Raw genomic sequence first — 27,017 nt, 5'->3', positions numbered from 1 at the left:
TTGTTTACTTATTTTATTTGAGTTTGAAAAAAAATATTAAAAAAAAATCGTCAATTTTTTTAATTATCATAGAAAAAAATTATTATTTATAAGTTTTCTTTATTACCTCGCCAGAAAACACATTAAACAATTATTTTTTCTACAATTCTTATAGAAAATTAAATTTCAAACAAATTTTAAATGAAAATTTTTTTTATAACTTGAAGGTTCATCGTATATACTTAAATTGCCGAAATATATGAATTTTACTAGTAAACATAATATTTGTGAAACTTTTGACTTTTAGGAGGTAAATATTTGACTTACGAGTTTTTTAAACCTATTTAAGAAAATTTAAGTTAATATTTTTTAACCTTAAAGTGATGAAAACAATTATGATTATATTACATATTAATGTAGTTTTTTGAATTAAACAATATTTTCCTAAACAAAAATTTAAAATTTTCAATTGTTACCAAGAAAATGAGCGTCTTTTCCTTAATGAATCACCCTGTATATTGAGTGGAACAGATCTAACATTTTTTAATTTACATATCAATCAAGTTATATTAGCATGTTAAAACTTATAAATGGTAATAGACATAACATTGTGATATTTTAATATCTAAAATAAGAATCATCATGTTTGAAATAAAAATTAATATTTGTGTTTTAAAATACTACTACAATTATGTTTCCAATACTTAAATAATACTAATTATTTAATTTAATAATAATAATTATAATATACAGGGTGATTTTTTTATCATAACCCACTCAATTACTTACAGAATAAATATAATTCAAACTTTTTTTTTTGGTTATCTTTAGTTACACATTATTCATGAATTATTAATTATGCAATACTTTTTAAGTTCTACCCTTATGCCTTGTAAGGTGTCAACTTTGTTTTTTAAATGGGAACACGTATTTTGAATTAAATAAAATGTTTGAGTTTTAATTTAATAGTAAATGGCATTTAAATTTTTTATATAACTTTATTTGTTTATTAGATATAAACATTAAAAGTTTCAAATTTTTGAGTTAATATACCTTTAAATATTCTGCCTAGATTTATTTTTACTTATCATTTTTAATTATAATTTATAAGTTAAATTAAATAGTCGAAAAATAATGACCTGAGGAGTTTCACAAGCGACAAATTAACTATGATTTATTAAAAATTATTTATGAATAATTATCTTATCATGACATCTACTCTTCTGACACATGAACACATAAGAGTAATTTTTAATGGATGTAGTAGACAAGATATTGATGGATGATAATACTACTGTTGTAACTTATTACAACATAGAATAGAGATACTTTTGTTTAAGAAAATGAAACTTATCGTTATATTACTTTTAACAAACTATAACATATAATAAATAAAATATTACGTATTTTATTCGGAACGTAATAAGTTAATTTTACAATACACACGATTTTATAAATTATAAATTCAAACATTTTTATAAAAATTCTTTTATACTAACAGTAGTATATCATAAATTAAGCATTCAACTTTTTTTAATTTTTATAGAGGGCAAAAAATAGTGTATATTTAAAGATAAAATATTTTAATTAATAAAAAATGTCCTTACAGGAAAAATTTACGTCTGAGATAAGAAAGACACTTATGTTCGTTTATGTACATGTTTTTTGTCAATATATTATAATTTGAAAAAGAATGCCATTTAAAAAAATATGGCTCATAAGAGGTAGCTTGTCCTTCTAGATACACCACTTATTTTTAAAAAAAAGTAATCTCTCTAGTCCGACGATATATGGGACCATAGTGGAGCCTATAATTCTACTAATAAAACATTATTATACAAACTTATATTGCAATACAATAAGCAAGAGTATGAAAAGGTGGTGAAGAGGATTCAACGACCATTAATGAAAATTATTTCTTATTAAAGATACAATATGGAGGAAATGTATAAAATGTTCTTATTACAACGAACACACCACTTCAGTAGTATTATTGTTGAATTAAATATTAAGACATCATAGAAATAAAAAAATATTAAGATGTCATGAAAATTAAAAAACATTATGAAGCTATAAAAATTCAAGAACCAAATTATTATTAAGTTATAAAAAAAAAAATATTAAGAAATTATGAAAATACATTAACTTTAAGAAGTTTTAAGAAAGCAAAAATGATTTTGATAAGATATTTTTTGTACTGCTTAGTATATAAAGTGCTAAACTTCGGTAAAATTCGAAAATTTGTAAATTTTTATTTGAAAATTCTATTGGACTTATACATACCTCTATCAATCTAATACACATCAGATCATTCTTGTATTTAAATACAAACATAGTATTAAAAATAATTTTTATTTAAGGTGTTTGAAATGTATATAAAATAGTTTTATAATTTTATTTATGTTTAAAATATAAATACTTAATAAAAATATTAAAATCATTGAATTTTAACTGTTATCTAATGGAATCACAAAACTTTGTAAAAATCTACTAATGACTACACTGGTATTTTTATATTCATAGATTAAATAAACATGTATATTTAATCTATAACATATTGATGTACCAACCTACTAGTTAAAGTTCAGTACTGATGGTGAAAATGCGTTCATTGATAAAGGGAAATTTTAACAATAACTAATATAATTTGTAACGTTCTACTAATGAAGAAACTATCTGTTTGTGTGTATGATTGTATCATACAAACGAACGGTTTGGAGAATCTGTCCTTAACGATTCGTATATTAATATATATATATATAAAGTAAACATATAATATATGTTTTTGAAGTATAATGGATACTGATTAGTTGCTTAAATCATAGCAGGACAAATACATAAACTATGTTTTTAACAAAATATAAAGAATTTTTTTTATTAGGAATTTTAAATTTTAATAAAAATGTGATAAACAAACCAAAAGAAACATGGAGACCAGGTTTAAAGAACACTCAAGAAACATTAAAAACCAATCAGTTGATAAATCACTTATAGTTGAACATTTATTGACACATAATTAATCCATTTAAACAATAAAACTAGTAAAAAACGTAAATAATTACAAAGAACTCAATATAAGTAAGACAATAGAAATGATTAAAAATAAGAATAATTAGTTGGGATTTTATCCTCTGAAAATTCATTATTAAACTTCTGTAAATTGGAAAAATGTTACAATTGACTATGTAATAACATCATTAGATGATAAGATCATTAGGGACCTGATCTATTTTTCGTGGTGTCAGTATGTGATTAGTGCTGATGGTGGTAATATTTCTCCCAAAATACGTATACGCGATTTTTTAATCATATTGCAAGCGGGCTTTTATATTAGTAAATCGGTCTGTAACAACAACGTGGTTTGCCACTTGCATAACGACTAGCTAGAGTAGCAAGGGTCGCCACCACCTAGGCGAGGTGTCACACCTATCAGATATGATTACCGGACCATAGGTGGAATTTAATTTTAAGTGAATTAAAAGTATAATCTAAGTTAATATGTCGTTATATGTATAAATTACTATAATGCCTCGTGGTTTATAGAACACAATTATGACAATCAAAGTTGTATGTGGTTGATATGTAAAACATACCGTAGCCCGTGTCTAGATTAAGGAATAGGAATGAAATATACGCGAGTAATTAAGTTACTCGCGCAATAAAATAAATATTACAGTTGACAATGATAAGGAAATTTAATTTAATTGTTAACAAAAGAAAATTAAGTTAAACATGGACAAAAATGCGAATGCATCAAAAACCATGTCTACAAATAAAGGCAATACAAATAAAATAAAATATTTAAACAAATAATATTACAAACATCACGGACGGTATTGGAACACATCCGTTAATGTTAATCGGAAATTAATGAAGAACACCAGGAGCGGTCTGGACACTCGCTCCTTAGCGTTGGCTAGAAGAAAAGGGAAACACGTGCTCTCCACACATAAACAAAATTAAGTTAATTTACGATAAAATAAAATTACCAATTTTGGTAATTTTCTAGGAGAGCAAAAATCAAATTTTAAATTTCAACAGTGTTATAAGCAATTCAGCATAATTAAATTATACTATACGATAATAGTCATATAGAAGTATAATATGATACTTCTCATATTTCTAATTTTTTTAAATTGTTATGAAAAATATTAATACGTTCTCTCTAAAAAAAATGTTAAATATAAAACACTATGATGTCCGCCTCAATATCTCTTAAACTAGTAAATCTTAGACTCAATTTTTTAAAAAATAAAAGTTATCATCTAATCTAGTTTAAAATCTGTAAAAAAATTGATAAAACATTACAATAATAACAAATGACAGATTACAGTTTTTTTTCATTTTGCGTGTCATTTCTCTAAGTTTCCCATACTAATAAAAATTACAACAATTTCAAAGTCTATATTGATAAAATTAGTCAGATTCTATAAAATGAATTTCAATGAATAAATTTAATCAAGTCAAAGTAAGTAGAGAACATATAAATTCATATTCGCACAAATACGAAGGTCTTTCAGAAAAATGAATAAATAGTTATTCAAATGAATGACTTAAATCTAAATAAAGATATAAATAAGTAATCTTCATCAATTCAGTTATTTAATTTGTATATTAAAAAAAAAAAAGGAATCCTTTTCTAATATTTAAAAAAAAAGATTCGTAGAATTGCAAAACTGTTCCAAGTTTTGAATTTATAGTACTTTAGACTACGATTTGGTAATATATTTAAAACTAAATTGTGAAGCAGACTGTTTTGTTTATGAATATTTTCAATACATTAAAATTAAATGTATTAAGTTTTTTCTCTTTTCAATGATTACTATCATTAGATAGTATAAGCTATTAAAAGATACTGTGTACTGTATTCTAACTTATGATATACGTTATTTGTTACAATAAAACGAGCCTAGTGTGGTAACTTTGGTATAATGTTTAAAAACAAATCGTAAAATAAAACTTTGCTAACTATAATACAAAAGAAATAAAGTTCATGCGTCTCAAATGATGCATTTTAATTTCTCTCTATAAAATTTTTTTATAAAACTTTTTTCATCACGTATACAATTTGGAACACATCGATAAAAATATAAAGCTTTTAGTGTAATCACATCTTAGAACGAAACAGTTTTATTATTCTCAAGCTATTCAAAAAAATGACATGTGTATTCTATAATATATTTAAAAATATAGAATAAATGTATCTATCACATTATAGCTAACCTCGTTAGTTATATTTATTATTATAACTATTTATAATATGACATAAACATAATAAACTTCATGTTGACTGTACAAAAAAAAAAAATAATAAACAATCAACAATTTTTACAAAATATTATAAAATGATAATCATTAAAAGCTTAATTTAAAGAAAAATAAATAATTTATTTACAGTACATAACTTAATTTTGTTAAATTTATTATGGGATTAAATAAAAATTAGCTTTTCAGATTCCTGGTTTATTTAATGGTACAAAATAAATTTTTTAGCTTCGATGTGAAGCTGAGGAGACATTAATTTTACTATGATGTTTTTTTTTTGTGGCTGATCCACTTTTTCTCAGCTTTCACCGGACCGATTTCTTTAAACAATCCATCAAAAGGTTACAAATCGTATCTAGTTGAAGAAATTGTCCCTAAAAATTGAAAAAATTTCCCTCGTTTCCAGTAAATGGGGCAAATATCCCAAAAATTACGATTTTTAAAATCGATAAATGTAAACATCTTTTATACTTATTTTTCTTAAAAATGTCATAACTTTTTTAAAAATTAACAAATTGAAATATTTTTTTCTATAGAAACCTTGGGTATTTCCATTTTATTTTACATACAATTTTTTTGAAATTCTGACCTGCCTACAGAGGGGATCCAAAATAGCAACTTTTTTACCAAAAATTAACCTTTTCAACTTAACTTTTTAAAATGTTCTATACTAAGTATTTTAAACATATGTTAAATTTAAGTTAAATAAAAATGTTGAACTTTTAAATACTATTTTAGCTCAACTTGAAAGTTTAGAATTTATATCATTAAATAGAAAATTTTATGTGGAATAAAATTTCCTAATTTTTATATTGATAAATAATCAGAAACTTGTTTAATTACTATTAACAGTAAATTTATGAGGAAAACTCAAAATTTCGTTAACAATTTTTTATTGTAATAAATTATTTAAATGAAGTTTTACTAAGTATTCCATTTTAACTCTTGGTGTTTAAATAGATGCTACAATTCAAATATTCAGAACTATATTCTCTATAATTATATTCAATAGTATTCTATAATATACTGGTTTTAAGAAATATTCCGTGCTTAGTTTCAACTATGATTTTGTCCGTTGTTCGGTTGTTCAATTTAATTTTAACCTATGCCAATAACAATATCAAAAATTAGTATTGATGAATAATATCTAATTGCTGATTTTAAATCAGCGCGAAAGACTTCTGAAAAAAATTATATTATTGAATCTGATAAAAATTCCTTGTACACCATTTATTCATAATTAACAACAAATTATCTTCTGAAAAGTTTTATATCAAACTCTTCAATTTTGATGCACGTTTGCCATAAAAGTAATAACTATTTTATAATTTTTTATGGTTTCTCTGTAAAAATTACGATACTGAATTGTAAAATATCAATTCCGTACTATATTTAATTGCTATAATAGGTATTTATTAATATACTATACTTATAAATCATAGAACTATTAATCAGGAATAATGAAAGAAATAGAAGTTAATTTTGTTTTTGGAATAATCCACCAATTTCTTAAAATTAAACACTATTTATAGATTTGCATCGAAGCGATTCTTATGATCGTGATTTTAATCACTGTCAGATATCATCTATACTTGTCCAAACTGTGCTACGACCTCACTGTGCTACCATTTTTGTTTTTTATTTAACCAGACACTTGTTTATTTCTTACAGATTTTTATAATTTAATAAAATATATCGATTTATTTTCAATGTTAAATACAGTTAATGTTTAAAAATAAAAATTTTGTATATACATTAATTTTTTTTATATGAACATATTAGTAAAATAATTTGCTTCTTGGCTATTATAAATTAATAAATTATGACAAACATAAATGAATTATTATTATGTAAGTGTTGATTTTTTATCAACTTTGCATAAATATAATTATTATTTTTTATATTAAAATTGATGATTATTTTTTTAATTTCTAAAATTTGAGAACCGTGTGTGGAACGAATGCATAGATTTCATATTAGACATTTGATGCAAAATGAAATTCAATTTTGTTGCGGAAGTAGATATAGCATGTTAAAATAACCATAAAAGCTCTCTCTGTATTTATTGACAGTCAATTTCCGATGTTTAGTACGGAAGTATAATTTGAAAATACTTTGCTGGCAAATGAGAAATTTTAGATATAGTATCTGACCTGAATTACAAAGGCCGACATTTCGGATTTGAATAAATCATTTTGTCGCACATAAAAATATATTTTTTGTTTTGTTTTTAGTGACATTAAAAAAAAAAAATGAAAAGCGATAATCTTAAAACAGTACTAAATTTTATTGAGGAGTTACCGCAATAAATATCTATGTAGTTCAATAGTAAGTAAAATTATGCAGCTAATGAATTACACTATTATCTATTAATAAAATCTTTACAAGCAAATGAATGATCAAATTTATATATTTTATATTTAAAAAAAAGAAATATGAAGTATAAATTTTCTAGTACATTAAAAATCAATATGTGACAGGCCAAAAGTTTGGCACGTTATTGTTTAGCCTTTTTTCTATTTAGTATTTATTTGAGGAATGCTCTCAGAATTTTCACAATATAATAATAATAGTGTAATTTTATTTAGATAATAAATGATTTAAAATTTATGATTAAAATTATTTAAATTTGAATTTCGTTTCTTAAAAATGACACAATATTTTGATATCCGCTAAATAGTATCATTTGTTATTCAAACAAAATATAATTAGCGGACATTTTGGTTTGGGAAAGTTTATCAAGAACGAACTATTTTGCTATCAAATTAAGTGATGAGGAAAAAATAAAAAGTCATCAAATTATAAAAATCGAGTCTAAGTCACTTAATGTCTGGGCCGCTGGGAACTTTTTCATTGTTCCAATAACCCGATCCGCTGATTCCGAAACATAATTAAACTTGTCAGATACTATAATGTACATATTATATTTTAGTGACAATCTACTTTATATTTTAATTTACAATAAAAATAAACAGGTTGTTCAAAAATTAAGGAACGTATCAGTCGTTACTAACATTAGTAACACTTTTCCTTAATTTTTGAATAACTTATATAATACTTTATTATAGAAATTACAATATACGTTTTAAACTTAAGTCTTGAATTAATATAAAAATTCTTATAATTATAATTAAGATTTTTTTACTGGGATTATTTTAATTCATAAAATACTTTTAAGTGTGTTTTGTGTCAACAAAAAGTATTAATAGATGATTAAACAATTTCTTTTTAAGAAACAATAGAATAATATCTCTGTGTTTTATTGTATAAACGTCATAAACGTCACTAAATTTTAATAGTTCATTTGCAATAAACAAAACTTAAAAATTTAGATTATTATTATGCTTCTTATTTTTTTGTGATTTGTAATTAATAACGCGAAATAAATAAAATGTTACACATTTTTGTTATATTATACAAACAGTACTTTTTTAACGAAGTATATAGGGGAAACTGCGATATAGTTTTAAGAATTTAAGATATGTGTATTTATTATTTCTATAAATATTTTTGAAAAATCGGTTGTATGTGACGTGTGAGAATATATTGTATTGTATTTTCTTATTACAGTAATGTTTACTTAGTTTTGACTTTTTAATACAGTGGAATCGACTTGGTAAACTATGTCATACACACACAATTTTACTTAACAAAACAATGTTATTATTCATGACTTTCATAAATTACAATATTCTTTGTGAAAGAAGAAGGAGAATATAAAATTCAAATTCTTCACGTGAAACTATTCTATACCAACATAAACCCAACCTTTGAGTAATTTGTCAACAATAGTTACTCAAAAGCATCATTATAAATTAAAATGTGACACATAGATAATTTATCTTTAAGTAAAAGTTGAGATAAATGAAAAACATTTATGTTTATAATAAATGTTGACAATTTGTCAAGAACCATATTTTACCTCAAGTTCATTTTCAATATATTTCAATAAGCCAATATTTATTTCAACTAAATGCTGCACAACCCTAATAACAGTGGTATAACTTTGCAGAACGAAAATTTCAGATAAAATAATAGTTACTAATATAAAGTCAGTTTTGTTAAAGCTAAAAATTAATTTGTATTAATTGATACACAAAATTTAATAAAATGAAAAATTGTCTAATAATAATAGATAGTCCATAATGTTTTGACACATATAATAGTTTTTAGTCTACTGATTAATTCATGTTACTTTTTTTAAAAATTTTTATGAGTTTCGTAACTTTTCTATAAAAATTATTAATTCTAAATATTCTAAAAGAAAAAAATAATTTACAATTACCCCTTCATTTACATTTACTGCACTTCACTATAAAACAAAAGTTTTCAATTAGCTAATACAATTTTTGGCTTATAATAATTATATTATCTACCTAAATAATATTATTATTAGCATGTTTAAGTTCAAATACGGGTACCCATTCTAACGCAATTTCTAAAGTGATTTTTATGGATAAAATGTAACATCTATAATCTCAATAGTTATCTCGAAAAAATGCGTTTTTTTCTGTTCTTTTTTCAATACATATTTTAATGTTTGATACCGTAAAATAAAAATTTACATTCTTACAAACTTTTAAATGTTACAAACATTTTATTTCTAAATATTACTAAGACATTTGTTTACCAATTTTTTTTCTAAGATCTTCTTTAAAATACCATCTAAATTTATTTTTTTTTTTTTTGCAAATGAAAAATTAATTTTTTTTGTTTATTTTTGTACCTTCCAAGGGCTAAATTAAAACCACGAGCTACTTATTGTAAAACCCTGTCCTATAGCAAAGTAATAATTTAAATAGTAAAATAAAATATTCAATAGATAAAAAGTTATTAGATTTATCAAAACATCGTGAACCAATCTATATACTATAAGTGTAACAAATGTTTATAAAAAAAGGAAGTAGTTTTGGATTTTTGGCTTGTCTTATGCATTAATTGGATAACATGATATAATTTAAATCAGTAACAATATAGAAAAAATGTTCTTCATTAATTATAATACTACTCGAGTAATACTACATTTTTTTCGATTTAATCCACACAGTCTCATTGAAAATAAATATGAAAAATATAAATCTCATTATAGTTGTTTATTTTATGATTTTATGTACATTAGTATTGCCATTAAAATATGTTGGTCTCAACAAACTGAATTGTATGCTACATAAATTTAATAAACTGGTATGATATCATTATATATATATATATATATATATATATATATTTGTATGGCAAGCAGTGATATAGCTGATAGTTGATTATAAAGGACTAGACGTTTTGTCAGACATGATTAAAACGTTTCGGTTAACCGATTCCATTGTGTGTTATGATGTAAGTACAGCAAATTGAGACATCGATGAATTTTTGGTCGAGTTGTACGCAAATGAAATGCTTAATCACTCGCGTAGTAATGATACTGACAATCTCAAACAATCAATGGAGAAATTTTGAAATGTCTTATTTAACTGGCTCTAAGACATAGTACAAATATTGTGATGGTATCTGTTACAATTAAGTTCATTGGAAATTATTAGTCTTAGGCCATTAAATCCTTTCAGAACGAAATGTGTGTGAATAATTTGCACGTGACGATATCTTAACAAGTGTGGTATAATTAATGAAACTTATCTGTCATTTATTTCCACTTATTGGATTAATGATAGTAATTTTTTGTTCGTCCAATAAACACAATGATTACCTTACAACGTTATTACAATGTATATTAAAAAAATACGGAAAATAAAACTTATTGTCACTAAAATAGTAAACTAAAAGTTTTTTTAAAGTTTTTCCAACTATAATTTAAAGTATTAAAAAAATGTGTCTTGTTTCATTTTCATACACTTATTTCACCCACAATATAAATTTGGAAATTGGTTGAGAGAAATCTTTAGTTATATTCGAGTAAAACTATTTTTTGTTTATTCCCATAATTTAATTTTGAACTTTATTACAATAAACAAATACTAAAGTTATAAGATTTACTTTAAAAACTCTTTAATTGTTATAATTATTACAATATAGTTTTAGTAAAATCATCAACGACTTATGTACTAACTATGTAAACTTTTAAAAGAAAAAAATATTTTTCTGTATTAACCTTTATAACTTTTGTTTTATTTAGTAATTTAAAATTATCAGGTCAATATTACTTTAGTATTACCAACTAAAACAACTTGTACATTTAAACCATATTAATATATGTATAATATTATTACTATAACTATGCCAGTACAAAATCTCCATTAATATTTGAATTTTATACAAAAACATAATACCATAGGCAATCAGTCAGTTCAACTTATCCCATTTTAGGTACCACCGCTATAGTTGGAAACTAATGGCCAAGAAGTTAAACGCAAAGCCTCTGGAGACGTTAAAATGATAATCACAAAGATGTTTAAATAAAACGTATTACGATTATGGTAATTTCGTCAATTATCAAAATGATCGTCATAATAATACCCCCATTTGAGAGTACTTCAACATTAGACTACGAAAAATATATTTAAAATTTCTCGATGCATATAATTACATTCAGATCAAAAACTCAATAAAAATCGCCCCAAACGAGTTTAGTATTATTAATACCTAAAATAAAATTACAAGTTCTCAAAAGTTTTGCACTTTTTAACATTAAAGGATACCATTTTCTTTAATATTATCTTCTGATTCCTTACGAACATAAATTGTTTTACCTGCTTGTTTAGTGTACACTTTTTACTAAGAAAGATAAAAGTCGAGATAATTTAATAACTTTATATTATTTTTATCAAACATAATAACTAAATTATTAAACAACATAAGGCTGATTGTACAGTTCGATATACGATGAAAAGGTTAGTATAAATCATATTTTAATGNAAATTGTTTTACTTGCTTTTTTAGTGTACACTTTTTACTAAGAAAGATAAAAGTCGAGATAATTTAATAACTTTATATTATTTTTATCAAACACAATAACTAAATTATTAAACAACATAAGGCTGATTGTACAGTTCGATATACGATGAAAAGGTTAGTATAAATCATATTTTAATGATAAAGTTCGGTTTCTGATTTCTCCATTAACAAACTTTAATTAAGTTATACTCAGTCTAAAATCCATGACGGTTTAGCCTATAATTTTGATATTTAATGTTTACTAACACTTGCAATATAAAGTTAACCCATCCAAAAGTAATAATAACCGTAACTTTACTTAGTTACTAAATAGGATAATTTACTTAGTTATTAGCATTCAAATAGTTGTTTCATAAATTTAGTTGACTATTATTTATTTTATAAAAATTTATTTATCAGTTATTCATATTTGGTTTTGACAATCAATAGATTAATTAAATGTTGTTTGTACATTATTTAAGCTATTCTTCATAAAAATTATTTTTTCGGGTAAAATTAGTGAAAAATATACACTGTAAGAAATTATTCGGAAATTCTCATCCTTTAGAATGATATTTTTAGTACACGCGTTCATTTTACACACTAGTAGTATAATTTTGACATACAATATCGACAATTCATACACAATTATGACATTTTTACTACTATTATCAATATTTTCTGTTACAGCGTGTGTATAAAAAAACGTACAACACATATGTGTAAAAACTCGGATATTTTATTAAAAATATAATAAAATAAAAAAATAAAATTTGTATTGCAATTCTATTTGAAATCGTTTAAACTTAAAAAACCGTTTTTAATTTTATACATTTTCAGCTTACCTTTCAAAATTGTATTTAATTATTTTATTAATAATGCCAAATAAAAACTTGATTCGTCGTATTTCAAATATATATTTGGACCTACAGTTTTGATGTAAATGTTATATAAAAAACTAATGTTATGATACAGTGAATTTGTTTTTTCAATTTATATTCAATGGTTATGGATTTGTTCATAATAAACATGTACTATTAAACTACTTACAAGTCGTAACTCGACTACATATATAATAGTGTAAATACAAAGTTAGGCATGGAAAACTTTTCAATTCTATGCTCTGATATATGCATCGCGACGGAACTTCTTAGCTAAAGTTTTTAAATGAAAAGTTCAAGTTTAAATCCAGTGTAATTTTTCTTGGTGTGTTTGCCACAAAATCTATGGTGGTATTGAGAAAACAAAAGTATTTACTTTTACTGTCTACCTTATTCACTAGTCTTAAGGAGGTACATCTAAATTTAACAGCTATTCATTCAATTCTCATAAATGCAGAGCATTTCGCTAGTATCATTTAGGGGAAAATTTTACTCTATAAAAGTGCAACTAAACATCATCATAAGCTCTACTAAAACTGTCGATTATAGTAGTAAATTCATTTTAAAAGGCATGTTATATATGGATAAAAATTCTATCAAATCCTATTTTTATGTGTTTTTTTTTTTACTGAATATTGAGTATAATTAAAAACTTAATAGAACATTACTTAGAGTAATTCATATAAATTGAACAAAAAAATTACTGTTTTGTCCGAATTTTTAAAATATATTTTTAATTCAAGATAAATAATATTTACTAAGTTAAACAAAACTCCAAACAGGTAAATTAAATGCCCATCAAAATACAACTTTAAAAAAGTTGTCGATTTAATTACTAACTATTTTTGTAAAAAAAGAAAGTAATCCAACTTAAATATTTTAACATTTAACTTATCTTGTATTGAAATAATAATAAAAAATCAATTTATTATGTAAATACACTATAAAATAACATAATTACATGGAACAAGCAGAACTAGGATTCAAAATCTAAATTATCAGATTTAAAATGGAAACACAAATAAAAAATAAAAAAAATTACTATAAAATTAATAGTAGTCCAAACTAAAATTTTAGTGCCAATATTTCCAGTTATTCAATAATTTAAGGGTTTGAAAAATTTAACTATATTAATCAATTGCTTATTTTTCTAATGTTTTTATAATTTTGAAATATACAAAGTATATTAACAATTGTATATAACATCAACATCAACATGACGCAACATCAAAAATTGTAAATAAATATTATTTTTGATAAACTTTTAAAAATGTTTATAAAACTACAACTAGTTAAAAAAATGAACTTTCGAACTAGAATTTTTAGAGATTAAAATTAAATTTAAAATTCTAAAATAATGATTGGCGTGAGCCATTATTTTATTATTAAATATTATGCGTCATGTTATTTCTCCCACCTAAATATTAAAAATAATATATTTTAAAATTATGGTCCAAAAGGTGTTGTTAATCATTCATTTTTTTAAACTAAATGTAATATTAAAACTATAGTGTCAATATTTGACGTTTTTAATAACTTTTATCCAGTAAATATTTTGTGTAATTTTTTTTTAAATAATTTTTTACAGATTAAGATTACATTAAAATCGTATATTTTATTACTTGTTTATAAAAATTATTTTTTTATTTATACAACATTAAAACCTATAGATATTTGAAAATAAAAATTAGTATTTTTACAGATAACGTGTGAAACATAATAAATTAATTATCTTAAATAAGTATTTTAAAATTTAATGTTTAGCAATCCTCTAGATGATATATAGCAGAATACTGTTAGAGCCATAAAAATAATATTGAAAAAACAATTGAATTATACAAAAACTCAAGAAATTAAGGAATGGTTTTTTGTCAAAAATACGATCTGTATTTTAGTTTTATTATTAAAAGATTTTTTGTAATGACTAAGAGTCTTTCATTACATATCAAAGAAATAAGTTCAATTCTTAAAACCGAGTGAGTATGGAATGTTATCAGTTACTGAAAACATACGACTCGTATTAATAATGAGTAAAAAAAAAAATTTCTTATTGTTTATAATTTTCTTTAATCTATTAGAATATTGTATTTTATTTCATAACTATTGTTAGCCATTAAGATATTTATGTTAAAATTATCTGTTACAATAATGTTTTGCTAAAGAAAATAAAAATAAAAAAAACATTTTGTGAAAGTTTTATTCATTAAAAAATACATAATGTATATACAAAATTTAATAATTTTTATTTGTATTAATTAATAATATAATGCTAGCTGTCAATTGTGTATCCAATGGACCAATGGGGCTACCTTTTGTATTGGTCATGTAAAACATCGTTCAATTGCAAAACACACGGGAATCTTAGTTTACTATTAAATAAATGGAAAAACATAACTTTTAAAAATTTATCTTAAAAATAAACCGCTATTAATTGAATTCTAAACCTTAACGCAAATACCATATGATTGAAAAACCAAAACCTCTACCAATATCGAAGTAATAATAAAAAAGACTAAAACCCTACTGTAATCCAAAAAATAATTACGGTTATAGCCAATTAAAAACAATGATTAATATTAAAAAAATTAGCAACTATAACCAGTTTTTAATAAAGCTTTAATTTTTACTTACAGTTCTGTTTGCTAGATTTTTAACTCTGCAATTTAAATATGCAGTCTTTCCCAATGGAGCTGTTACATTTTTTGACGCTGCTTTGTCAAAATAAGGTAAGTCAGGTTTCCCTGAAAATTCTCCTAAAGCATTTTGATGTTTATTCGATTTACTTAGCAAGCATTCAGAAACATCTGAAAAAAAAATATTTAGTTTTATTATTTTATTTCTATGCTTTTCATATTGAATGGTTATGACGTCCAATGTTTGACATCAAAAACAAAAAATTGAAAGAGTAAACAAGTATAAAACTTTTTATTTTTATAAATTCAACCATTTTAAAACGACATAATGTTTGTAATTTTAGCAATGATATAATATCAAAAAAATGTTTTAACATTAAATTTACCAAAAATTGATAAGTTAAATTGTAGTCTATAAGCGTATTTAGGACCGTAAAACTTATGTGAGTTTCAAAATTACTTTTAATGAAAGGTAAGAAAAAAAGTGAATATAAAGTAATTAAAATACTAGTTTAAAAATATTTTTTAAAGAGAAGAGTCTAAACCAATTGATAGATAGATGAATCATTTATTGAGGAATCTGACACTGCCATTTGATGTGTCGTGTTTTTAAGTTGTCATTGAAATATCTTCGAAAAGATAAATGGACAGTTAATAATCATAAAAAATGTAATTTTGTAATCGAGGTAAATTGTCACTCGCGAATTTGCCCCTTAAGTGATAGGTAAAGTATAATTAAGATCTAAGACTTTAAACTTATGCTTAGTATAGTATTAAAACCTAATCTTTAATATAAGTTAACTAAAATAATGTAATTGTAATACTTAATTCTTAAGTATAAACATTTTTTAATGTGATCGATTATCATGTTATTTAGCTTCGATACGAAGCTGAGAAGGTATTAATTTTATCATGATGTGCTTTTTTTTTTTTTGTGTCTGTTACCACTTTTTCTCAGCTTTCATTAGACCGATTTTGAGGAATAATATGTTAAAAGATCACAAATCGTATCTAGTTGAATACATTATCCTTAAAAATTGAAAAAAATTTCCTCATTTATGGGGAATGAGGAAAATTTCTAAAAACAATAATTTTTGAAATCGGTAAATTTCGTCATTTTTTTCTTTAAATTACCATAACTTTTTAAAAAATTAATAAATCAACTTAATTTTTTTTATATTGAAATTTTAGATATTTCCCTTTCATATGACATCATTTTTTTGAAAATCAAACAGTTAACATGCTCACAGGAAGTTGTAGAAAAATTTGTTTACGAAAATTAACTTTTGAAAATGTTCCGGAAATACTGCGTCCTTTAAACATATGTCAAATTAAACCTTACAATAAATATTATAAGTTCAAAAAAATAAAATTTGTCCCAACACCTTTTCTTCTATAGAAAATTGGTCGTCGAATTTAACGAAAAATGTAATTTTTATGTAAAAATCAATGTTTAATATGACATATTTTAATACTTAAAACTACCATAACATTTTGAAAAATTAACAAATTAAAATAATTTTTTTTTATATAGAAACCTTAGATTTTTTCCTTTTATTTGATATAATTTTTTTGAAAATCTGACCCTAAACCTATCTGCAGGAGGAATTCAAAAAAAAATTTTGGCACACAAGTTAAACTTTTTCAATTTAATTTTTGAAAATGTTACGGAAATATTGACACTTTTATTTAATTTTAATTAAAGATTATGTTATTATTTAGTATAAAGTTCATAAGACATAAAAAGTTAAACTTATTTAAATTTTTTTGTTTTTTAAAGTCGAAAAAGTAAACAGTTGCCGAATCGGTAACACTTGTGTCTTCCACGGTTAAGGTGCCAGGTTCGAATCCGCCTGTGGCAATTAATATTTTGAATTTTTAAAGTTAGGAAAAATGTTCAAATCATTTGATTTTTATCTCATTTAGATTCATTAACTTCAATAAATATCAAGGATTCCATCAACTGTGTTTTTTTTTGTGGCTGCGATTTATTTTTCCAACCCTCACTTAACCTACTTATTTCAACTATACGTCAAATTATTACAATTCGTATTTAGTTGAAGATATTACCCTCAAAAATATAAAAAAAATTTCTTAATCAAATAAAAAGTACTTTAAACAGCTTTATCCATACAAACAATTAAAATCATTCATTAATAATATTTTTAAAGTATTTATTATCGAATTAAATTTTATGTGATAAAAGTATTCAATTACAAAAGTAAATAATTTTACTTTGTAATTTATTAATTTTTTAACTGTATTTGTGTGTGCTACTAGTTCTGTAATATTCCAAATATTTTTGTAACATATTCTTATATAAATCATAAATCTAAAAAAAATTTATTTTCTGATAAATTTACTGTAAATAGTAATTATAAAATTTTCTGACTGCATATTAATTTTAAAAATTTCATTTTTTTATATTTAATGATGTCAATTTCAAACATGCAAGTTGAGCTAATAGTTATAGTAATAAATTTATTTTTATTTTTATAAACTTTCACTTTGTAGGACAAAAATAAGTAGGTTAAAAATTATTACTTTTAACATATTAAAAATCAAAATCAATAATAATTTGAAAATAATTAATCATAAAAATTATATAATATATAATTAAAAAATTATATATTATATTTTTAAATCTAAGAATTATTAATCTGGATATAATTCAGGAAATAGAAGTTGATTTTGTAATTATCCACCAATTTCTTAAAATTAAACACTATCTACAGATTTGTATCGATGCGTTTCTTATGATAGTAATTTTAATCAATGTCAAATAAAATCTATACTGTACACAAATATGCCACGTCCCCACTTTATCCGACCCCTCTGTGCTAGGTTGTTTTTTTTTTTAAAAGAGTTTTAAAAATGATAAAATTTGTCAATATACTAATAGTTTCTATTTAATTAACTAAAAAATTAATATTTCAGTCATAATTACAGTGTCTGTTTAGACTGTTACCAGGGTAAGTTAAGACAAAAATTTTATTTATCATCTAATTTTGAAAATGACGAGTTGATAGTAACTTTCAATCCATTATCTTGAAAGTTATTACCATTTTTAATTATAGTATTGCTGGTATGTCAACAAATTTATTATTAGTAATTTCTCAGTTGCTTTCTTTTTCTAATCTGGATCTAATCAGGAAAAAAACGATCAAAAGTTGTTATCGACCCGTTATTTTCTTAACTAGAATAATTTATATTCTGTAAGTAAGTTAAATATGTATATTGACATTCAAAAAAATTAAGTTGACACCCTTAAAAGGAATAAAGGATTTATTTATTATTTTGTTTTTATAATATTTTTTAATAAATATTATGACTGTATAAATGCCATAATTGAAAATTAACCTTTCGTGTTAGTTAAAGTAGCCTAAAATTTATTCTTTGTGAAGTCACATAAGTTTAGCCAACTAATTATAATTTATAAATTCTATACCATGTGGTGTGTCAATTTATTTGCAAAGCATACCATTGTGTTTCATACATTTATGTATTTACTAAAATGATACCTTTACAGTACCTGTAGGCTGTCTTTTCGAAATGCGTTAGTAATTTAATTAATGTAGCTTAAACATATCATTACTATGATAGAATCGCAGTCTATGTGGTAGCTTAAACAATTTAAATGCTATGTTGTTTGTTATATTTGTTACCAACCTGTTTAGCTGTTTTATAAAACATTAACTTACTCAATTTGTGTCAACGTCATATCAAGAACAATGCAAATTATTCTCAAGAGAATTGTTTTCGTTAATATATTTCATCTTGACAAAATTTAAGAGGAATAAACTGTTTTTTAGAATAATTAATTATTGTTTCGTTTATATTTAAAACAAAAGTTTAGATTTACTAAAAATTGGTTTTATCAATATCATTATTGTTATTTTTGTACGGAAGCGAGAATTTATTTATTCATCGATAACAATGGCTTGGTAAAAAGTTTTGTATCCATTGGGTCGTTTTGTAAACTATACTCATATCTTTCGCAGGAGCTTTAGAATAAAAATAGTATAATCGTAGAGTGAGCATGTTGAAGAAGAGAGGTAGTGGTATTTTACATGTTTACCACAATTCTTTGGTGTCCATATCTCTCGTTACTTTTCTCATATCCTTTCAAAGCTGACTAGCATTATATGTGAGAAGTTTTTACTCATTAATTGTTTGAAAAAGAAAAAGAAATAAACACAATATACATGTACATTACTATTTATTATATTAAATTAAGCTTATTTTTTGCTGTTATCATTCCAATAAAAATGAAAAAAAAATGAACTGAAAATTTTATAATAATTTTATGTTCATTAAATAACATTGATAAAATTATATTAAACCATGAATCTTATATACACAGAAAACTTAACATTATCGAGTTAATGGGCTAAAATTAAGTTCAAATTTTTAACTTAACAAAGATGTTTAAATTTTACATTAACTTAATCTTTTATTTGTTCATCTAATGAAAAATTAACATTTATTCAACTACATATTACTGTAGTTTTTTGAACTTGAAATTTTTTCTCTTTATAAAAATAAAAAATTCTCAATAGTTTCTGAAAAAAATGAGTGTCTTACAAGATTTCGATCATTCTATATATAGGTATACCATCAAGTTTTGACATTGTTCGCGCCAAGCGTGGGAATTTATTGATAATGTTTGGCGGTATGGCTGTGGTCAGGTGATGGTGTTCGTGCGCCATCAGCTGTTACGATGCCTTATCAACGACCGTTGTCGGCTAGCCGTTGAGTTAGAAGTGTCATGTTTTTTTGTTTTTTGTATATAAATGTTAAGAGCAAGATATAGCATAAAGGAAACATATATTTTTTCATTATGATTTAAATATTAAAAACTGTGTTAACATGCAAGTGTTAAATAGTGTTTTATAAGTTTTTCAATCAATATTATCATTGTATCATTATCAATATATAATTATAGTATAATACATGCAGGTATTATATTATTGTATATTTATTTTATATATTCACACGGGTGACAGTTCTTGTAATTTATTATCTATTAATTTGCATAATTAAATTGTTATTATTCCATTTATTTACAAAAATCAAATGTATTATAGTTAACCTTTGTATTTAATTAAAATTCGGTTAACTAAACAGACTGCATTTGTGTTAATGATTATTTATTCATCTATTGTATTAATTTTACATTAATCAAATATTATTTATTAATTGTCAGATGCCCTTATTTTAAGACGTTCGGCAAAGTTTTATTCTTCCTTTTTTTTTTGGTATGGGTTTTTAATAGCCTAAGCGGCAACAAACATCTTCAATAACTTTTGATCCAGTGAATAGTTTTCGTTACTTTTTTTAAACAATTTTTACAGATTTGAACTACGCTATAAGCATATTTTATTACTTGCACCCAATAAAATAAAAAAAATATACACATTTTTTTATTTTTCAACTATTTTAAACACAGCTATTTTATAGCTCCTATTTTCTTACTAAATGATGTGTCGATAACAATTATAGGATAAGCATTTATTGAGTTACAAGTATTTTTATACTTAGAGAACGTATAGAGTAGGGATGGGTACAACTAATACTGGTGTCTATTTATAATGCATACTCCGCCTGCACACTTTATACTCACACTATGTATGACAATGCTTAACACTCAATAGATACTGTAGTTGTTATTGAACCATGAAAAATTTTGTACTAAAAGAGCTAAACACATTTAACAAGATAGAATTGACATAAAATTATGCCATGTATATATTTTTTTAATAACGTGATTTTCAAAAATTACATTTTTTATTTTAAAATAAATCATTAACTTGGTTACACTTGCAAATGCTTATAATTTTCAAATATACATTAAATGATTTATATTTTTAATCGAATTAAAGATTTTTACATAATTTTGTTCAAATTATTCTGTATAATTTTATTCTATTTATGGATAGCGTTAATATACAATTATTGAATATTAATGACATCTAGAAGATGATAAACTTTCTTAAGGCGACCAACCGAAATATTCAACACCTTATAACACATCTACAAACCTTATATACTAATTATCTTTTTAATATTGTTTTTCTTCAAAATGTTATGTGAATAGCTAATGTACTATTGTAATATTTAATATCTCTTAATATATACAGTGTATATATTAGGTGTGTATAATATACACACCTAATATTCTTTGATGTAGCGGTCTTTAATAAAAAAAATAATAATTAAAAATTAATTTCATGTTATGAAATATTATTCAAATTTAAATTATCTGTCAAATAATGCTTATAAAATAACGTAATAATATTATTATGGAATAATATAAATTTATGAAACATGACATCGTTGAATTATCACTTGGTCGATTAATTTAAAGTGATTGATTTGTGAAATGTACTAATTATTTTGTTTGTTTGCAACAATCGGCGCAGTTATATTCGTAGAATTTAATTTAATTGATCTCGAATCCTACAAATTCAAAAGCTTCATATAAATTATGTTTAATAACTTTTAACTGAATTATCTTATATAAAGTTTCTAAAATATAAAATACATATAATGCAAATTATACGAAAATGTCAAAAAATGTATTTCAATAGCATGGCTTTACCTCTCTAATCTCCTCTCATCGACCACCTAAGATTTATAAAAAAACGTTAAGTAATTAACAAATATACTCGTAAGACCCACTAAATTTTTATTTCTTTACGTGTAAATTTTCTTTATAGAATATGCAAAACCACTGAGATTTTGCATAAGTTTTTAATAAAACAGTTTAAGAAATTCTAAATAAGGTATGTTGTCTTGTAGTAACTATGTAAATGTGCATTATTGAACTGACGATAATCTAATTATTATTGAATTTTTATTAATATACAGAAAAACAAATAGAAATCATTATTCAAAATTTTCTGCATGATTAAGAATCATAAACCAATCAGTCGAGCGTGTATTACAAACGTTAAATCCGAGAACTATTTTCTCTGTTTATTTAGTTAATCCGGAAAGATGTAGCTAAAAGTCATTACTTGAGAAACAGATGTTACAGTGCCTGTTTTATAATAATAATAAAATTTTACTGTTACGGCATAAGGCTAGTTTTGACCGGCATAATTTACAAATTAAAATTGATGTAAAAAATAATGAATTATTTTACACCAATATACGTTTCACTAGTTATTAATAAGAAAAAGTATAAATTTATGTATGATTACACATTAAAAACATATCGGTAGCTATTATTTTACACTGAAACGCATTTGAATTTAAAAATTAACTCTAAGCATATACTATTTGAGTTTCCAATTCATTAAGTCTGTTCTTAAATGACCCAAAATAATGAAATTACGTTTGATCTTCTAGGATCATCCTATAAAATTTCTTCTAATGTAAATTATTGATTTTAATGAAATTTTATTTTGGTTAGCGGTTGACTAAACTTGTGATATAATCAAAAATTCTTTCTATAAAAAATAACTCGAGTTTTTAAGTTCTTAGAAGATATACTATATTTGAAAGAATGGTAAATTAAAAAAAAAAAACCCAGCACAGGGGGGTCGCGGCACAGTGGTGACGTGGCATAGTTGGATCAAGTATAATGATATCTGACAGTGATTAAAATCACTATCAAAAAAAAACGCTTCGATGCAAATCTTTAGATAGTGTTTAATTTTAAAAAATTGGTGGATTATTCCAAAAGCTTCATAAACTGCTAGTTCCTTATTAATATCCTGATTAAGACAAAGTATGTAGAATAAAAAAGAGATTATTAGAAAATAGTATTTCCCATAAAAAAATTATATTGATCAATACACTTTTCAATAAGTTATAGCATTATAATGTTAAAAATGTAAAAAATAAAATTGAGAATTTTCACACAATAATAGCATTTGGTAGCCATTTTCACCTTGAAGATAAAATAAAGTCCGAAATTTTTTTTTTCCATGATAAAGTATATTACATTAGCTTTAATTTAAGATATATATAAAAGTGTCAGACTTTCCGGAACACTTTCAAAATTTAAGTTGAAAAAGTCAATTTTTTGTGAAAAAGTTGTCATTTTGAATCCCCCCCTGTAGGCAGGTAAAAAGTCAGATTTATAAAAAAAATATACCAAATGATAGGTAAAGACATCATGCATCTACAAAAAAAAGAATTATATTGATCCATACATCTTTCGAGAAGTTATAGCATTATAAAGTTAAAAATATAAAAAAGAATTTTTTTACAAAAATCGTATTTTTTTTATTAAGTTTAATGTCTGTTTTCACCATGAAGATAAAATAAAGTCCGAAATTTTTTTTTACCATAATAAAGTATATTACATTAGCTTTAATTTAAGATATATATAAAAGTGTCAGACCTTCCGGAACACTTTCAAAAGTTACGTTGAAAAAGTTCTACTTTCTATATGCATTTTTATGTTTTGAATCCCCCCTGTATTTAGGGAAATGGTCCGATTTAAAAAAACAGTATGTCGAATGAAAGATCTATATAAATACTACTTCTCATAAAAAAATTGTAATGATTCATACATTTTTCAAAAAGTTATAGCATAATAAAGTTAAAAATGGAAAATACAAAATCGAAAATTTTCACACAAAAATAGCATTCGGTAGCCATTTTCACCATGAAGATAAGATAAAGTCCGAAATTTTTTTTTTTCATAATAAAGTATATTACATTAGCTTTAATTTAAGATATATATAAAAGTGTCAGACCTTCCGGAACATTTTCAAAATTTAAGTTAAAAAAATTAATTTTTTGTGAAAAAGTTGTCATTTTAAATCCCCCCTTGTGGGCAGGTTAAGGGTTAAATTTATGAAAAAAATATACCAAATGAAAGGTAATGATATTATGCATCTATATAAAAAAGAATTATATTGATATGTTCATTTTTGAAAAAGTTATGGCACTTTTAAGTAAAAAAAATTGAAAAAATTTCGAAAATTAGCGATTTTTAAATTTGTAATTTTTTTGGAGGTTTCCCCCATTTACGGGGAACGAGGGAATTTTTTTCAATTTTTAAGGGTAATGTCTTCGACTAGATACGATTTGTGATCTTTTGACGTATCATTGAAAGAAATCGGTTCGGTGAGAGCTGAGAAAAAGTGGTAACAGACACAAAAAAAAAAAAAAAAAAAAAAAAAAAAAACACATCTTAGTAAAACCAATACCTTCTCAGCTTCGCATCGAAGCTAAAAAATTTATTTTTTTAATCCTAATAAACAATATTCCTAAAAAAAAAGCCAAGATGAGAAAACATGTTCATAGTGTTTAGTAAGTAAAGATACAGGTCAATTGTTACAAACAATGAGAACAATAGAAACCCTTTTCCTTACTTACTGAACACTCTATGTAATAAAATAATTACATTTATCTATTCAATGAGTGTAAAAATGTTTGTTTAAAATACCATTTAGGACATCGAAATAAACTTTTAAATACGTTTAGGGCATTTAATGTAAAACGGTTATTTTCAAATCAAAAACTATGTAATTGAGTTTTCAGTCTCATATCATTGACACAGATTTGTACATACCAGCTCCAAACAAATCTATTTGTTAGATATATCTATTGAGGAAAACTTGATTTAATTTGTATTCACACGCCTGATATGTACAGAGAGTTTTTGTATTACTTCTATTCACTGAAAAATAAATCCTTAAATCACTTCTCTAACACTGTCCTTTTTCCCGAAGCCTAGTTACATTACATCTCTCTCAAACGACTGATAACGATCGCTTGTCGGTCTCTCGCGTCTACATCATTCTACCCGTTTCTGTCCGTTAGCCAATTTTAAAAGAGTCTTTCAATTTTCCCTGGGTTGTTTGTGGATGTGTTCGATGGTACTTAATATTAATACCAGTAGACGCGTTTTCCCAAAAATAGTGGCCGTACCTTTAATGGATATAATCGTGTAGTAGGTAGATGGGTCACGTGGCAGAGCAAAGAAAACAGCAGCAGATGTTAACCAGAGAGTGTATGTATCCCAAATACATGCACTGATGTGTTTTCCACGCGTAGATGCTTTTAGTAACGAATTTCGGAGGCACACCGGCATCCATAATGCAAAAACCGAGGGCTTTTGCAATTTTATGTGCTACGACAATAATAATAAATTGAGCCGTATAATAATGAAAATCATAGCAGTAAGGATATTGCCTATTCGGGTTTTGTCTATAACATCCGGTATACCTGATGACAATTGAAAAAACACTTTTAGTATTGTTGTAGTGGCGAACGATCAATACATATACATGCTCTAGAATAATTCGACTCTAAAAACATACATTATGGCTCTTGAAAACCTTTTTACTTTGTTTCTCTTGTTATACTCGTATAGCAACATACGAAAGTCTTTGCTGTAGATGTTGAAACACAACGTTTCAAAATTAATATCCGAAATGATTTTATCCGCATTAATTTATTTAACAGATACACCGCAGTAAGAACTATTTCATTGAAATAATATTTTCAACACTTGGTCGTATTAAATTAACATATTCATAAAAAGCAAAATCATATTCTGCTGAAATTGAGCATAAAGTACATGAACGCTGTTGCGTACCATATGAATAAATACGTTAAAGTGAGTTTTACGAAATTAATGAATAAATTCGAATAATACATGCGCGCACATGATAAAAATTAAATGCAGTGAGATGTTAACAAATGGCTGGTCCCAAAAGAGCAGCGACCTTTCTCTTTCGCACTTCCTTAATAAACAGTTCTAAAAAGCGGTGGTATACCCATGATTTCAAATTCACCGGAAGAGGTTAGGATATCCTGTAACGTCGTTGGTCTGAAATGTTTATGACAGTATTTAATACTATCACTCCACTATTCATTTTACGATCGCCATTTCTAGACGCCACAATTACTTGTAAACATGTGTCGTGATATCTAGAGGAGTTCCACAGGATATTTTTCTATATTTATTTTGATATGGCAACTTTTACGGCTTAAGTTGAACGCTTAGTTATAGGTTTTCATCAAATTGACTTATTTATTATTTATCTCACTTGATAATATTTATGAAATTCGCATAGTATAAGTTAATAAAAATCTACTTTAATACTACGACTAATTTATATTTTTATAATTTTAACTGCTCAAATGAAAACTGATGAACCAACTAAATATATCAGCAATATTATCTTATTTATTAAACCGTAAACGATTTTTTTAAATAGTTATTTTGTTATGGAAAATAATTTACCTAGTTAAATTGAAATTTAAGAAGCCTACCCGAAGAAATTTACCCGTAAGGCCTTAAGGTACCTTAAAAAACAATTCCAGTTGAACTTTATGAAAAAGCATAAAACATCTTTTTAAAGACATGGATTCAAACTGAGTATCTTCAGTATTTATTTAATTATTA

General features: G+C 24.2%; 1 protein-coding gene across 3 annotated transcripts in view; it reads right to left on the bottom strand.

Annotated features, from left to right (window-relative positions):
* The window catches only part of LOC126900432 (zwei Ig domain protein zig-8-like), a 190,978-nt gene that overhangs the window by 35,620 nt on the left and 128,341 nt on the right, over positions 1–27,017 (bottom strand). For all 3 annotated transcript variants that reach the window (XM_050676144.1, XM_050676143.1, XM_050676145.1), the window contains exon 3: positions 15,642–15,814. In XM_050676144.1, coding sequence (XP_050532101.1) covers positions 15,642–15,814 — 173 coding nt within the window. The remainder of the gene's footprint in view (positions 1–15,641; positions 15,815–27,017) is intronic.

The sequence above is a fragment of the Daktulosphaira vitifoliae genome, unplaced genomic scaffold, assembly GCF_025091365.1.
Source record: "Daktulosphaira vitifoliae isolate Bord-2020 unplaced genomic scaffold, ASM2509136v1 Scaffold_3, whole genome shotgun sequence".
Lineage (NCBI taxonomy): Eukaryota > Metazoa > Arthropoda > Insecta > Hemiptera > Phylloxeridae > Daktulosphaira > Daktulosphaira vitifoliae.
Note: the sequence above shows the minus strand (reverse complement) of the source record. Positions and strands in the feature narration are given on the sequence as shown.